The sequence below is a fragment of the Anomalospiza imberbis genome, chromosome 3 (genome assembly GCF_031753505.1).
Source record: "Anomalospiza imberbis isolate Cuckoo-Finch-1a 21T00152 chromosome 3, ASM3175350v1, whole genome shotgun sequence".
Lineage (NCBI taxonomy): Eukaryota > Metazoa > Chordata > Aves > Passeriformes > Viduidae > Anomalospiza > Anomalospiza imberbis.
This window is the reverse complement of record NC_089683.1, coordinates 82,719,330-82,737,037: the sequence shown is the minus strand read 5'-3', so window position 1 is coordinate 82,737,037 and position 17,708 is coordinate 82,719,330. Positions and strand designations below refer to the sequence as shown.

The window sequence follows — 17,708 nt, the reverse complement described above, 5'->3', positions numbered from 1 at the left end:
TGTTTCTAAAATCAGAGAGAAATAAAAATAAGGGGGAGAACTTTAGGAGTAAAAGGAGAGCCAGAGTTATCTGGGAAGTCTGTATAGATACAAATGTCTCTTTCTCTACATTTTGTAATATATGCTTTAACTTCATTTATTTGCTTTTGATAATAACCTTTAGCACAAAGCACACCCATGAATAAACATAATTTTTATCCTACTGAGACAAAAATTCAGAGTTTTCAATACAAATGGTCACATGTGGTGGAGTAGCTGTCTCATTTGGGGTAGACATAAGTGACCAGGTGGAGGATCACTTCCCCATGCATTTTCAAGCTTTTTCTCAACTAATTGCAAAAAGTATGGACTTCTCCCCATTAGAAGCCCCATTAGTGTGGCCTGCCACTACTCAGAAGAGGACAAGTACAAAAGCAGAAGAATGCACAGCTTGAAAACAAAGTTATTTTTACTAAGTGTCTGAATGATTAAAAGACAAACTAGACTATATACTATTTCTGTGTTCTTTATGGAATATTGGATTTGAAATGCAATTTAAAAGTTTGCCTGGCCCAAAAAGATTAATTATTCAGATTTATTTTAAAGAGAGAACACTCGAGAACTTTTAGGGCAATCTCTGGTGGCAATACCTTAACTTTGAATCAGCTGTTTTGTTTACATTGCCCTCTGCTTCTCTCTCTCTCTAACACACATGCCCCTGTCCTTTTTAAAAACTACCAGGACTGAATCCTGTCACTCTAGGATTATGTGTTATTCATCAGTCTAAAGACACAGTAATTTAAAAAAGAAGCAGCCTAGAATCAAAACCTTGCTGTCTTTTCTCTAGCAGCTCTATATTCAACTGTCACACATGCAAAAAATGAAATCATAATTACTCACAGAAATTACATTCTAGCACAAGTCCAAGTAATCTCCAAGAAGCTTTTGCAATAATATTTACATTCATGCCATCTTGGCCCATCTTAGACTCAAACCTACTTGCATGAGAAACACTTACTCCCAATGTACAATCACCTATAAGCTGTGTGCACATGTAGCTTCTCAAAACTGCCTTTAGGAAAACTGGGCTGTTTCTGATATAAGTATTTTTCACAAAAATTTACTGTAATGCTTATTGTCTTGTTTTACAGCATCTGAGGTCACTGACACAAAGATAATTTTGAGGAAATCAAAGCCCAGGATAGGAATCTGTGACCAAAGCTCCACGAGCCCCTCTGGTCTCTCTCTGGAAAGACACAGGTGCCTTCAGCACTCACTGGAATTGCAATGGATGGGCTCACATGCTTGGGGCTGTGGCGTGGGTGGTTCAGGGACAACACACAGCCACTCTGTCTCTTGTGTGCTGCTGCTGCTGTTCATTTCCACTGGCGCGCTCCCCTGCCAGCTCACGTGTCCCTGTCTGGCTGGAGCTTGGAAGAAAGGCTGCTACAAGAGAGCTCTCCTAAGCAGACAGGCTGCAGTCAAGGATCTCCCTGTGGAGCTGAGGATGTGAGAAGAGAGGTCTCCATCGCTGCTGTCTGACTTCCCAGCCCCCTCTCCAGGCCCCGTGCCAGCTTCTTCCTGGCTCCCTTCCCTCCCCAGCAGACTGCACCATGCTGATGGGCTCTGACCTGGATGATAAGGGGAGCAAATATTCTCTACACTCACCATTGTTTTTTTGCTTTGTTTTTTACTAAGTCAGTGGGTGGGTTGAAATAATTTCTGTGAGGTGGTACATCTCCAGAGACTGCTTTAGCCACACAGCTGTGGAAGCCAAGAGTAGAGAATGTGACAAACGGGCATTACAAAACCCAGCTCTGTAAATGAAACCAAAGTATTACAGAATTACAATTGGCATGTTTCAAAAAAGGAAAAAAAAACCCAAACCCAAAAAACCAATACCAATTCCCCCCCAAAACAGTAGCATGAACAGATCTCATCTTCAGCAACCCTTCTCCATCCCTCCACTGCCTCCTCAGCTGTGCCAAACTAGCTTTTTCAGGGAATGAGTTGGATCAGAAAATGGATCCAGGTTAAACATAAATAAAAATAAGAAAGTTATTTCAAATGCAGAACAATTCACTAGTCCAACTCACCACATGACAGTAAACAATTTTTTCAAACACAGCTGAAGGCACAGAGCAAGTGTGGGAATGAGCAGCTGTGGCTGAGTGCAACAAGATGCAGGAACTGCTTATGGCAGTGTTGCCATTTAAAGGTACACCCACACAGTCTCAGCCTCCGTTCCTCTCAAAATCAGGCCTCAGTAATTTCAGGTGGCAAGTTCCAGAATTTGTTTGCCTTTTATCTTGCATGATCATTTGTCTTGTGCAAAGCAGGCAACTCTAGCATTTGCTTGGGTTGAAATTCCCCATGTGCTTACACAGGGGCCCACAGTGACACAGAAAATCAAGAATAGACCCATCAGGGACCCTCATGTGTGCTGAGTTTGCTGACTGGATACAGGAGGGCAGATTTTTGAGAACAAAGGAAAGGTCAGAATTAATTTCTTGCAATTGCTGATTTAACTTCAATGGCATCTTGGGAGCTAATTAGTTCCCCAAGTAACATTTATCTAAATATATCCTTACACTGGCTTTGAAAAAGTCAAATGTTGGCTTTTGTTGCTAGCCCAAGTAATCAAAACACTGATTTCTCACTTAAGTAAAATATAGTTCCCATAGAACAAGACAGGAAAGGACATGCTCAACTTTACACTTTCCAACTTAGATGTGGCCTCCAAAACCAGAGATTTCTGTGCTGTATTTGCTAAAAAATCTCTTATTGTTTGGGCCAAAGTTTAGGGCTCCCATTTTAGTCTGTCTTTAGAAAAACTAATTTGAGTCTGTGCACAAGAATTAAGTGTAATTTTAAAAGCTCCAAACAGCTTTTCCTTTCCTTCTAGTAATTTTATCAAAAGTAGCAAACATTTCCGCCTCTTTTAACAAGTGTTGCTGCCTGATGTAGTTAAGCTAAGAAAAAACTCATTTTCTACTGCCTTGACTCTGGTATCAGTATTTTAAAATCAATTTTTACTTCTTTTTGAGCTATTTGAAGTATTTCATATCAAGTCATAGAAATTTTTGAACCAAATTTTGAATAATGAGAGCATTGATGATCAGTTCAATTCTTTTCCCTTAGCAGAACTCAGCATTCCTTTAAATAGCATTTTCTTAGTACAAATCTTTTCTGAGAGCCTGAAGATTCAGTAGAGTCTGTAAGAGAACTCATATACAACAAAGTGTGCTAGAATATTAAAAAAAAATATTCCACATCTCTTTTTTTGCCCTTCATTATTGGAGAGTAGACTGCTCATTTACTAGACAAAGATACAAAAGTGATTGCTTTGGAGATTGGGAAAAGTAATTTTCTTACTCAGTTGATTCAGGCGACAAAGCATATTACTGCTTAAAGGAAGACTAGAATACAATCAGTAAAAGCATTATTAATGCTGGACTGTGGCTTTCTTTCTTTGCCTAAGTATAATTGCACATGTTTTTACGATAAAAGAAAGCCATTTTAAATATAATAGAGAGATTAGTAAACTTGCACACTGCTTATCCCACTTCCTTGTGAAGATTTTTCTTTACTTGGATTAGCATTATGAACCACTATATTTATTTATATACTTCTTGGATGAAACATCCAAGAATTCTGTGACATTTTTTCATCCTAATGCATGAGGAATTAGGATCACAACCTTTTATGAATGAACAAGGCTAAATCTCTACCAAGAAAAATGCAGTGGCTATTTATCCTATCTCTCTTTTTAACTTAGCAACATGATTTCATTCTGATATTTATATATTCTAAAATCATCAGTATTGGCAACAGCCTCTTCTAAATATGCTGACTAGCAGTAACAACACTTGTGCATTATTCTCAAAATGTGCTCCTCAGACATCTGGAGTTCTGCTTTGGCTTCTGTCAGTTTCCTTCTCCTGAAGGAGGAATAAATCTCAGCTCTGGAAGGTGAGATACTGCAGGGCAGGCGAAGAGTTGAGGGCAGAGTTTGCCTCCTTGGGTGGCTACTGCTTTTAATTTTTATAATACCTTCATAACAAAATCTATTTTTTTTCCTGAACTTTCATTAGATGATTCTCTGAGTAGCCTCTGAGATAACAGAGTATTATTTGCAGGTTACTAAAAGCCAAGAGCACCTGCTGACCTGGCTGTGGCCATACAAGAAAAGCAGAGGCACAGCCAGAAGTAACCTGGGTCTGCCAGTGGCACAGAAATTTCCTTTCACTGCTTCTCCCTTGTCTCTAAGCAATTTTCCCCACCTTTCTTTGATTCTATCCTGTTATCCTGCTGAGTCAGCCTTTGACTTTTCTACATTTTTTTCAGGTCATTCCTATCTCAATGGCAATTATTTTTCTCTCCATGTTGTCACAAGTCCACCAATAACATGGTTCACCTTTTGACAACATTCTGTTCTGATCTTTTCCCAAATTAATTACTCAGTTTTCAGCTTCTGAGCCTTGGTTTTATCTGGTTCATTCCTCCCTCATATTTCATTTTCCCCACTACTTTCCCCCAACATCATTCATCCTTCCTCTCCTTCGCTCTCTTCCATTTCATTCTCAGTACATAATTTCACTCTTGCCCTTGCCTACTCTTACATTGCTTCATTTATCTTATATATTCATCCAGTTTTTCATTCAATCCCTCTTCCTCCAGTTACTTGAGGAACATATTTTATTTTATAACTACATACGCATTATGGTATATTCTTCAAGCCTTTACAAATAAATTTGTGGAAAGGAAAAAATACATTTTCTTAAGAGTTCTAAGGTTAACTACGGCTTTGGGATACACAGATTGGTCCTAATTTTACTTTATTTACATGTGCTAGGACTTCTACATGTATTAACTGATTATATACACCCCCAAAATTAACACAGATTTCTGACAGTTGTTGCAATTTAGGACTCTGGGAATTTCTTCTTGCTTTCTTGGTCCAAATATCAACTGAAACTGAGCTTTTTATTACCATGAATCTAAGGTTCTTGAAAGAACAAGACGGAAAAGATGGAGAGTAACACAGAGATATCACTTTGAGAACTTAGCATCCAGTTGAATCACTTCAGAAGGATCATAATGTAATTTCCTTTCCAACCATTAGGCTGTGTAAAAACTCATAACACACCAAAGTGCTGCAGAAATGAAGGTTAATTTGAAAACCGCTATAGGAGATTATCAGAAAGATCAATAGCGTAGTGGCAAATCCTTGTTACAAAGATCATGCTTGGTAACTAAAATTGTATAAACCAGCAAGATTTGGTTGCATGGGTTTACTTTATGCTACAGTTGTGCTGTAAACAATAACCCAAGCTGAGTAGCCTTTCCAAAGTGTTCATCAAATGAAAACCAAGTTGTGTTGGTCAGAGTGCCAGTTGGGTTTGGGCATTTGTTAATGCTTCTTATATAACTTTGAGTGCACAGTATTTAATCAGGTTTGAAGCAGAAATTGAGCTAGCAGTGAAGGAGCTAAAAAACATATACAAGTGTCTGTGTTATGCCACTTCAGGTGAGGGACTTCTCAGGGTGCCCAGGTTTGAAGTTACACTTCAGTTTAGATGACATACAAAACTTGAACAAGTTGAGAGACAAAACACTCAGTCCTGCTGAGAAGACTGGAGCCTGCTTCCAAAACAGTAGCAATCAAAAATATACCAAATCATACCAGCAGCACCGCTTTGACTGACCAAGGTACAGTTCTAAGAAAACTGTCAGGTTTCCAGTGAATATTAAGTATGTGAAAATCACATGAATGGACAAAGTAAAATTGACAGAAATTAAATTGTTTTCCTTGGACCCCTTTTAGAACCATTAGCTTTTCATGTCTTTGCAGGATGAGATAGCATTAGTGTTTTTGCATACAAGAGAAAGCATGAGATGCCAAAATTTCTGCAAAGGAAGCACAGCTACCTAATGAATGATTTCTGAGCTCAGATGGCCCTGGCAGCTCTTACCAACTCTTTCAGTAACTGTAGGTAGGAACTTGCATACTATCCATATGTTTTAAAAATGTCACAACTAATTTCTGCTAATGCCATCCGTTATTGGTTCCTCTGTGCTAAAGAGTGTCAGCAATTCAAAACAGCTAGTGCCATATGGAAAGAATCCATCCCAGCATGTAAACCACCAAGCAAGATTTGAAGATGATCCCTGTGGCACAAGCTCCTATGTTGGACCTTACTAGGTCCTACCTGACAAGAACATTTTGGCTGTTCACAAGATAGCTGGATTACAAATGTTCATAGTTGTGCTGGAGCTTATTAAATACAGAAGTGCCCACTGCTGCCAAATCCATGAATACACACACCTTAGTACCATACTTGAGTGCAATATTTGCAAACTGAAATTATGTACTAAAATACTGACCAATCTGCCATGAAAGACCTTTTCCATTAGAAATTTCAAAACAGAAGAATTATGATATTGTTTCTACTGAACACCAAACATCTTAAATATTCCTCATAGTACATCTGTCCCTAACAAATACACCTCACAGTACAGCTGTCCTTGATTAATGAAGAAAATTAATTAAATGAATGTGTTATTATTTACCTATGCACATTTGAAACGGTGACTACAGATACTGGAAAGCACAACTGGTATTTTATAATGCCAAAGTACATGCTACCAATGAGAGGATACTGTCTTTGGGTACACAGCCATTTCTCTCAGCAAAGGTACAGATTTCTAAGTCTACAGACACAGAAGCTGTAGAGCTTAGAATCAGAATTTATTGCTTACATATCTGGCTCTAAAAGACAGAATTTTCGGCTTAAGTGAACCTTTTCCCCTTCCTCTTTGCAAAACAAGCCAGTACAACCCAAGGCCCTGGCTGCCTTCAGAATTTAAATTATTGTGAACTTTGTTTTGCTTTTTTTTTTTTTTTTTTCCCTCCCTCTATTGGCTGTGTATGTGACAGCCTCATACTGCTAAATCTCTCCTGCTAGAGAATTCTGTAAGTCAGGCTATGCCTAAATATTTTTAAAGTTTGTGTGCTTCAGGCTCAAAAGAGAAAGTAAGCTGTTCACATTATGAACTATTATGGTGCCTAAAATGAGGATATTTGTGTATCTAGGGGAAGTTTAATTCCCAGATTAGGCATCTAGTTTCCTGTAGAATCTATAATAAAAACCAGATTATCACTAGTTTATTGTATTTTTTGAGCTAAAAGACATCCAAATTAGGCAGCAGGCAATGCTAATGGAAAATATGTTGTTTATGCCAGTTCCTCATTTGGAATTGCACAGAAGGATGGATTCTCCAAAGAAGTTTTAAAATTCTGTTCTACAATCAGAACCTTAAATCAATTCTGTTACTATTAAGGGTAAGACATTTATTTCAAAATATATCTGGAGGCAACAGAAGGAGCAGAAGCAGAGTAGGGACTGGAAGCCAGGTTTCTTCTACCCCAAATGAATGTGTGACTACTCCAGCCATCTTTAAATGCAAACAGATTAAAAGATTTTCTGCAAACTGTTAGAACTCAAATAGGACGGACCAAGGGAGCACCACTACAAAATACCTTCTGCTTTTCCTAAATCTTTGTGATTGCAAGCTCAGTTTTAAGACATTTAAGATGTTCAATACTAGCTTAAGTGATTTGCTTTCTGTCAGGTGCCTGGTAAGGCAGACAGATGAAAGGTAAAAAGTGGCAGTTTAGTAATTTTTAGACAGAGCAAGATTTTTAACATCATCTTCTGCAACTCAGGTATGTGTTCTGTGTTGAAGACATTTGGTTATTGATACAGAAGTAAAAAAAAATAGTCCCCATCTGCACTTTTCAGTCATGTTTCATAAGGTTGGATGTGGCTTACTTTACACTGCAGGACTCACCTCCTCAGCTGAAACAAATAAGAAATGCTGCATATGAGTTCTCATGGGATTTAGGCATAAAACCAGTGCTGAACATTCCCTCATGATCAAAATGTTTGTGGATGTGTGCACACCATGCAACATAAACTGAGGTAAGACAGTTTTAAGTGCCTAAACAGAAGGGTGTTTCTCCAAAAACAAACCTAATTCTGCATGTTAGGTAGGAATGCTTGAATCTCTGATGCAAAACTAGTAGCTGCTTCTTTCCTTTAGGATGGGCTGCAGCTAGCTTTGGAAATTTAGCTTGGTAATTCTCACTACATAGACTCTGTCAAAGTTACTATACATTCTAAGAGGCAAAGAACTTTATGAGATCTTCCATCTGGTAACTGGCTTTAAGATTGCTTGTCACAAGCTTAAAGTTTTTGAGAAAATATTAGGAAACATTCTCCTACAGCAACTACTAAAAGATAAATCAAATCATGCATCTACTCGTTTGTGGTACCCAAGTTGTCTAAAATAATAATAAAAACTGAACAAGGCATGATTCATAATAAATCAAAATATAAAAATTAATTTTAAAATCAGATGTCAAAGGTGTTGTCAGTGGAATTTTCATTAGCTGCCTTTTGTACACTCTTGTATTTTCAAGTGTGACTTACAGTTTTAGAAAAATGTCAATATTTATGATTTGAAAGAGATGGAAGGGATTTCTTGCCCTCTGTTCACATGCATCTTTATTTAACTCTATGAAACTCATATCCAAATTACTTGCTTTCTTCCGGAAGTCTCACCCCTCAAAAACACCTGCTTACTTCTTCATGAAAAATCATAGGGAAAAAATAGCCTGTTTTTGGTATTGCTGCAGGAACTTCCTCCATCTTAACATCATTCCATTACACACACTCTTGGAGAATACAGCCTAGGAAATGCAGGAAGAAAGCAATGGAGCCACAGATCCATTTAATGCCTTATGTAAAACCATCCCCTGAACATCAGCTGTCAAGAGCGCTCTTTACACTCCAATGGAACATGCATCAGATAACATTACTCTTATGGTATATTGTGCAAAAACTGACCATCTGGACAGGCAGAAATCTCTTCAAAATCCACCTTCAGGATTCCAGCTTCCCATTATATGAACAGAATGTACTTTCTTTTTAGTCTTTGCAGAGAATTTACATTGATTTTCTACATTATCTTCACATGAAGAGGAAATTAAAGACTTAATTAGAATCAGAAAATCCCAGGTTAAAAGAGCCCTCAGAAGATCATCTGACCCAGTTTTTTGTGGAGAAAGGAAGCCTATATGAGATTATTCAGCACCCTGTCCAGTAACATCTTGCAAACATCCAGTGATGGGGACTCTACCATATCCCTGAGGAGGCTTGTTCCAGTGAATGATTGTTCTTACTGAAAAAATATTCCATCTTGAAATAAATGTCCTTAAGCACATAAGTTTATGTTCTCCTTCAAAATCATTACAGAATGATTAAACCCAGCTTTGAAATCAATCTAGACCATTCCCATGCACCAGAGCTATGCACCAAGCCTTTCCCATGCACCAAGCCTCACAGAGGCTTGTCTACTTTATTCTTAAAATTGCCAGTGATAACTCTTGTCTAATCTCTTTACAGACCACTGCTCCTATATTTTGAACATTTTTTTTTATAATACTGAAACCAAGTATTCTGGGCTTAATATAAATCCATGTCATCATGGTTTACCCTAGCAACAACTCCCAAAAAACTTCAGTCACCCAAACCCCAAACAGTTTTAGGCCCAAAGAAACTTATCAGGAAATGCTCCCCCTTAGTCTTATAGCTTTATCTTTTCTAGAAAAAAATGTCAGCTTCTTCAGAATGGTCAATTTCACATTCCTAAGGCTTGCAGTATACAAAGGCTCTAATACAAAAAAAAGCACCAAACTCAATTTATTTAATAAGAAAAAATTGTTCTGATATTCCTAGATGAACTCCATCTTTTCTATGACATAACAAATGTCTTTCAGTGCTATGTTAATATTTATGTCTTTGCTTTCCCCACAAGAAGACAGGGAAAGAGAATATGATTGTGGCCAACAGTAAAAGCTCATGCCCCACAAGCATCCCAGCTCTAAATTAGTATTTGTAACCCAAAGGGCATAACTCAATGCAAAAAAAAAAAAAAAAAAAAATCCAGAGCTTTACTAACTACTCATTTGTTTGTCACCCTGAAACAATATAACTTTTTGGTTTCTTTGTTTTGGTTGTATCTGGTTAGGAAAGACTGTAATCCTGGGCAAATGTGAATGAACTGCTCAGTGAATAGCAGCTGCACATATGATCTAGTGATTGGATCCTGCCCTATGACAATGACTTCCTATTATTCTCTGGTTTTCTTGCTCATACACAAAAGTGGTTAGTTGACTTAGAGGGTATTTTCTCCTAAAATCACACTGTGACGTGGACAGACTCCTCTTTTCTTATCTGCCGAAGCCACCACTTGACAAAAGACAAAATATTCCTTGCAAATATATGAAAAATGCTTCATGAAAAAGGAGTACTGGAGAAAAAAATAAATAGAAAAGAAAGGAACCAATGCAAATTGAAGAAGGAAAATCCATTGGTATGTCTTGAAAAGCATGAACACTGTCAGCTAAAATAAGATAGCAATTAGTAAGGGATTTAGATTCTGTACACATGAGAAATAATACAACAACCTGCTAACTGGAGACAGTGCTATTCAAATGTTACTGATGAACAAAGACTGGTACATAATTATGTGAAAGGAGGGGGAGGGTTACAAGAAACGTTTCAGTCTAGTAGACTGAGCCACAGCTGAGGAAAGGCTAAAACAATAACCATGAAAACAAGCATTAATAAGCTACTGTCACAGTACAAAGAGGATAAAGAAGAACATGTTTGTTTACACAATGAGCCAAATTTTGTCTAAAGACAGACCTACCTTTCACAATACAGTCATATACAGATTTGCATAGTATGGATATACTTATGTTCTAAAAAAATATCATCATAATTTATAGTCTGTTTAGCAATAATTTTGACAATGTGAGCTGGGAAAACTTACATATGATTATTTATTTTAATTACTAATATACTTTTTAAAATTTTAATTGTGACTATAGGAAACAAATGCTCATATCTTGCTTGTGGTGCCTGTTTTGCCATTAATAATCACTGGCTGTCCCCAAGAGATAGAAACAGCAAGAAACCTCATGTAACAGGGATGTTGTAAAAGAAATTCATTAATTCTGTATTTGCAGAGCACTCAGATATCACAGTGAGAAACAGTACAGAAAGGCCTATGAGGAAATTAATCATTCTGCATTCAGTGCAGGATCTGGCAGATGTGCAATGAAGAAAGCCTAGAGACATACATTAAATATGAAGATAAGAAAATATTCTAGCCATTACTAGCAGAAATAATATCCCCTGAATGAACATCAACTGCCTTAGGCATTAAATGTTTGATGTTTGATTGATTCTCATTCAATATAAGGGAAAACCCTCTGATTAATATGGTAATATTACAACAAGTACCAGCCAGGTATTCTGTACAAAATACAGAATCTGATAGTATAATTAAAGTTTATTGTAAATATATGCTATGGGATCAGTATTTCCTCATTTTTGCATGCTTAGTTTTGCAACTAAATAATACTCCCACAGTCCAGCAACTATTGGCAAATGTACATTATCTCAGCAGTCAGAGAATCCTGCCACCACAGCTGACACAGTGTGGTATGTGTTAGCACAATGAATCAATCCATGTTCCACAGTGCAGCCTCTGGACTCCTGTAATCAAGCTCCCCTGCTTTACAGCTACCTCAAGTAAGTCAGGATAGCATAGAAAGGCTGAAAAAAAATTACTGGAGTGATGACAAACCTGCAGGTTCACAGTTAGCTCAGATGTCTGCACTAGCATTGCAACCGTGAATTACTAACTTTATTTTATTCCACATCAGTTCAGTTCTGCTCCCCAGACTACATAAGATATGCTTTATCTTACCCCATCAGCCCACATTTGAAGTAGTATTTCAGCCTTCTCCTCTATTAATCAATAGGGACAGCTGCTGCAGAGGAAGGATGTGTGGAGAGGACTCTAGGTAGGATGCACCATTGTGGTGGAAAAGATCTATAAAAACGGCTTTCTACAGTTCTTCAGAAATGGGGAGAAGAGGCAAGAGGATTCAATGCATGCCTGTCTAGAAAAAGGAAAGATGTGCTGGAATAATCTGTCTGGCAGAAATACTCTCAATACCTGTGTTAAGATGCAGTAGTACAGAAGCCTACCATGGTTCCTTGTACAAAAAAGCTAAAACTGCATGAAAACATGGATAACCAAGTACTGGTCTTCAAGCAATCCCATGTGTTTAAACTGATTCTACTTTTTTTGAGGCTACTTAAAGCAGACAGGGCATGCTACCTGAAGATTCCCTTATGGTTCCTGGGCAATATATTAACTGGTACATCCTTGGCCAACAGCCAAATTATGCCTCATCCTGGCCTTAGGAACCAGTCTGCACCACATGAGGGCACAGCCCAGGGGTTCTGATAACTCGGTCTGCTGAAAAGAAAGGCAAGACTCTTCCACTTTCTTCATACAATAGCAATTCTCTCTCATGTTCAGCAGAACAGCTTGAAGACAGTCTGACTTGCGCATACAATCTGGCTTGGAAAGAAGAGCCAAACCTATGCCCACCTAGCAAGGTGAAGGCAGACTCAGAAAAACATGAAATTCCCAGTGTCCCACTGGCTGTGTATGTGCTTTCTGTCCATACTACTATGGCTCGGGTGCCAAGCACATTTGCTGCTTAGGATCAGTCAGAGTCTCAGAGTCATTTATCAGGCGATGAACCCCAGAGTAGTGCTTGGTCTCTCTGCTGCCTAATTCAACCACCACAAGTTGGGGTTTGGGTCTACTCAGACAAATATATTCTGGTTCTCCATCCTGAGATGCTCCCCAACGTGGCTGAGCTACTGATTTGTTTACTGCTTTCTTCACCAAGAGAGGAATGTATCTGTTAAAAAGGGTGCATGGCATATTTTAAAGACAAATCTGACCAGTTGCAGGAAAAAATAATTAGTTGTCTTCATGGATATAAGTCCAAGTGATAATGCACAGTTCCCTCTCAATGATCTGTTCTGATGGATTTCAGAGGATGGAGGTGGCAAGCCCCTCACAAGCGAAAAGATTAATAATTTTAGTAGATAGGTTTTCCAGGGTAGCATAGCAAAGATTAATGGTATCTGGGTTTTTTTAGGCTAGCCTCATACTTAGCTTCTAGTTGACACAAACAGCACATACCATTAACTGGTCATACAAGATCTACTCATTTCAACATAAAATTAAGACAACTAAATCTGACTGAATTTAAAACTAATTTATTTCTTTTCAGGAATGCAAAACCAAAGAAAAGATTTATCTAACTTCCATGGAGATAAAAAACAAACAACAAACCTAAATGAGTCAAAGAATTGCAACAGAGCTGGCAATCATCTTGCCATAAGCAAGACATTCCAATAAAAATATCAGTGCAGAAATTAGCAGATCAAAACATGGAAAGATTAAAAAAAGCACAGTGAGAAAATCTAGAAGTTGTAATATTGATGTTTGAGAAAGGCCATGAGTAAACAATATATACAATTTCAGGGTTCAAAGATGATGACAACAAAACTCACAAGATCTACTAGCAACTTTCTCCAATCCTTTGTAGCTTAGAGCACAAATATATTGATAATTTCATTTAAATACTATAAGATTTCCTGTCTCAGAAATCTAGAAAAGGCATAAGGGAAACTGAAGCTAGTAAAATTGTAAAAGCCTGTGTTCTGGGTTTTTTTTTTTTTTAAGCTCACAGGTTAGATTAATTCCCACATAAATAGAAGGAAGTGTTAAACATTTCTCCTCCTTTTCTACCTAAAAATTTCCCCTCATCTTTTTTTGAAAGAGGATAATTTTTGGTATTGGGTATTTTTAACAAAACATACTTAAAATATCAGTTGCCAGTATATTGATATGAATACACAGGCCTACCTCTGCTATTCTCTGACTCATAGGAATTTGGGATATTAGAATCACAGGGAAAAGAAACAATTTTTCAAAAGTTAATTTCACTGACATTGATGTCAAAATACCTATTTTTTTTGATCACATCAGAAAAAGATACTCCACATATATCTGACAAAGTATTTTATATATTCTTACTAGTTGTCAAAGGATCAATATCTCTTTTGGTTATGTAGCAGAAATCATCAAATCCCTGGAATAGGTAGTGTCATGAAATTATGAGGATCTATAGTTATTAATTTTTAAGTGAATTTAAGTTTATTAAATTTAAATAACGTCAAACTTGATTAAAAGCCAATCTCTCTCAGGGATAAGGACTTCCATTAGTAACATTCTTTTACTTGTACAGTGGGGAGATTACAAGGAATTGAAACAAATATAGATTGATTTTTGAGGGAAGAGGGTGCCCTTTATTCTTCACCATGAACAGTCATGCTATGTTAGGGTGCTTTTATACATAACAACTCCTTTGCCTAATTAAATTTTTTAGAGTTTCCTTTGTGATCCATACAGGTATCTTTGTCAAAAATGATCACCATCAAAACACATAAGTTCTTTTTGATCTCTGAAAAGCGTATCTTACCCTTAAAATCATGCTTTTATCAGATATAGATAACTAAGAGGAGAAATGTGTATAAGATTGCTGGAACTCCTAAGAGAGACTAATTTCTTTCAGCCATTCTTACATTCTCTTTACTATTTTTCCACACAGTTTTACATAAAACAATTTCATTCATGTACTGCCAATGTGCAATCCCTCTTTGGATAGGGATTTTTGAACCTCTGAACAACAAATAACAAGGAAAGCAGAGACCAAAGAAATACACACATCACAAAGAAACTTGTCAGCTGGTTAAATCTGACCAACGGTCTACTTTTCAGTGCTTCATGCTCATCAGTACCATACACATGTTGTTTTATTAATTTACTTTGCTACTGCTCAGAAAAGGAAAAGTATCTTGTCCCACAAGGTATTAGCCCAGACTCTCAGGTTACATTGCCTACTATTAAATGGCTACAGGGAATTTAAACACGTCTCTAATGCAATGCCTTTTTATTCGCTTGTGAACTGCAAACATCACCTACAGTAAGTTTCAGATTTCTGATATCTGTGAACCAGAGAAAGCTGAGGGATTATAGGGTAATAGTGCAACAGCAATAGTGTGCATTTTATGCACCATCCAAGCCTGCATTTTAAATAACAGGAGCATCACGCAGCAGTCAATGGCAGAACGACATAAAGACCTTGGTCTTACCCTTTGTTTTCAAGTCGTTTAATACCTTGGATTCCATGGGCAGTTTATCACTCACTAGCTTTATCTCAATATTTCGGGATGCCAGTTCAAGCAGTTTTTCAAAAAGACGCTGACCCTGGGAAGGACATTAAAGGAAAGCAGAAGCTTTTAGACACAGAATTGATCAAACTGCATACTAACAAATTAAAAAAAATGTTTAAACAAAATCTTTATAAACAACATCTGAGTAACTATGTTCCTAGGTATGATTAAACCTACCCTAAAGGTATGCAACTCAAATTCGTTTTCTTGGAGAAATACTGCTCTGAAGGCCAAAAATGTTTCTTGCTTTTCCCAGATTGTGCAATATTGACAAGGTGACAGGTGTCAGGCAGAAAATGAAGTCTCCAGGGGTTTTATGCTGCATAAGCATATTTCGACATTAACTTTCTTCTAAATAATCGCAGTCTGTTGACTTAGTATTAAAAGGCCAAGGAAAACAGTTTATTACATTTTTTCTGTATTGAGTGACATTTTTGCAAGTGGTTCTAATCATTCCCAAGTAGTTGCATGCTTATCATCAGATGAGTTATACCAAGAAGGAAAATAATGATCTATAGGTATTTTATGTGCACTTAATTTTTATGCTGCTGCAAAATTTTACTATTTAAACCCTATTTCTAACAAGAAAAGGAAAGTGAGCTGGATACATGTCAAAACAGAAATTTTATACGAAAAATAAAATTCTAATTCACCATGTTTTTCCATATCCAAGAAACAAACAAGAAGTAAAACTTCTGATTGCATTGTAAATGGTAAAATTTTAGGTTCGGTATCTTAAATCAAATAAAAAAACATTAGTAACATCCAACTAGACCATGTGAATAATATACTCTCCAGTGTAACACTCCTGTTTGTTACTACAATTACAACCAGAGCTCACTTCCTTGGTGCTATTCTAACCTAGTACTGCAGACACCACGTTCAATAAGCAGTCCAATACAGAAAGACTTTGGTCTTATGCACCTGACAAAAGACCTGCCCTACCTACACAGTTCACTTTAGATTCAATGTAATGTTTGCCCCAGGGTAAACTCTAAACAAAAAAGCAATAACTATACATCAACTTTCAAACAAACAGGTAGAAGATAAAGCTTTTCACAGAAACATGTTACATAATTCTCTGTACAAATTAAGAATCTTAAAATGATCCTTCCATTCAACAAAACTGACTAAGCCAAGGACAGTTTGGGTTGATATGATGCAGCATGGACCAACAAAACCTCAGACAAAAGCCCTCCCCACACACTGAAAACCCATTAGCAGCACTGAGGGGAAGGCCTAGAAATTTGCCCTATAATTTCCTATACAGATTGATACTTTGAGCCTTGCTGGGCTTTTAGCATTACACAGACACAGGAAGTAGTGCTTCCCCTGTCTAAAGTACAGACCTATTTTCTAATGTTCACTTATTTTGAATATATGTGGCAAAATAAAAATACTCATATCCCTGAAATATATCTTCCTCAAAAATATCAATCAGCCAGAGTTTGCAATGGAAACAGAACTACTGTGTGTTTTACTTTTGTAATGTATGCTTGTTTGCTCACTCAACTCCATGGTACAGCTTCCTGCTCATCCCAATGGCTCACAAGAACTTTGCAGTGAACACAATGTTGCCATAGTGAAAGCATTAAATAGCTAACAGAACAGAAAAACAAAAACATTTCTTGCATGAAGTTCTAAATGCTTATTTTACTCAGATTTAGCATTTCTCTAGGTGACTAGGTGGTTCCATATGTAAGAAATACCATCCATGATTTTAACTCACACACCCAAGAGTCCCAAGTTGCTGTGTAAGTCAAGGAGTGGCTTTCCCTCACATACCTCCTAAAAAAATCCTGAATTCTTACACCAGAAATTGTGTTGGGTCTTTTTAAGAAGAAGTGCAGATGTTACAGAGAATGTAAGAATTAATGAGATAGGAGTGTAGAGGAGATGGATGCTGCATATAGAGTTATGCAGCTACTCCAGCCTTATTTTGGGGGAGCAGAAGTGCAGTGACTGGTGTTGCTGGGTGCCCTGCTCCCTCCAAGAGGGTTTTTTATACAAGTTCTACTATCTGGCACTGCTAGACTCTAACTAAATCTGGGAGGAGCCATCACTGTCCTGCTGTCTGCTGAATTCCCAATCCTTGCTTTGCCCTATCCCCCCAGCTACCCCGAAGCGTCAGGCTCCTGGCATGTCAGAGCTCAGCCAGCCTTTTATGTGCTTCATATGGGTCCCCCAGCTGGAAACACCAGCACTTTTGGTTTTCATTAGCTACACCTTTGCAAAAGTCAGCAGGGAAATTCAAGGATTAAAAGGTTTGCATTATGCATAATAACTAATACACATGTAAGTAGAAAAAGCTACTCAGGTTCTCTGTGTTGATTCCATTTACTAAGTAGACAGATAAACAGCTGTTTTGTTTAGGTTATCTGTAAAAACTGATTTTGTCTAAAAGAACAGCAGAAAATTCTGGCATACAGAAATAAACATGGAAAATGCATTTATAAATTCAAAGGAAAATTATTATCATTATCAATA

General features: G+C 37.3%; 1 protein-coding gene across 7 annotated transcripts in view; it reads right to left on the bottom strand.

The window, feature by feature from the left end:
- PLD5 (phospholipase D family member 5) overlaps nt 1–17,708 on the bottom strand; it is a 164,541-nt gene that overhangs the window by 34,952 nt on the left and 111,881 nt on the right. For 6 of the 7 annotated variants that reach the window (XM_068185418.1, XM_068185419.1, XM_068185420.1 and 3 more), the window contains one exon: nt 15,141–15,255. In XM_068185418.1, coding sequence (XP_068041519.1) covers nt 15,141–15,255 — 115 coding nt within the window. The remainder of the gene's footprint in view (nt 1–15,140; nt 15,256–17,708) is intronic. The other variant, XM_068185425.1, reaches the window with a different exon arrangement.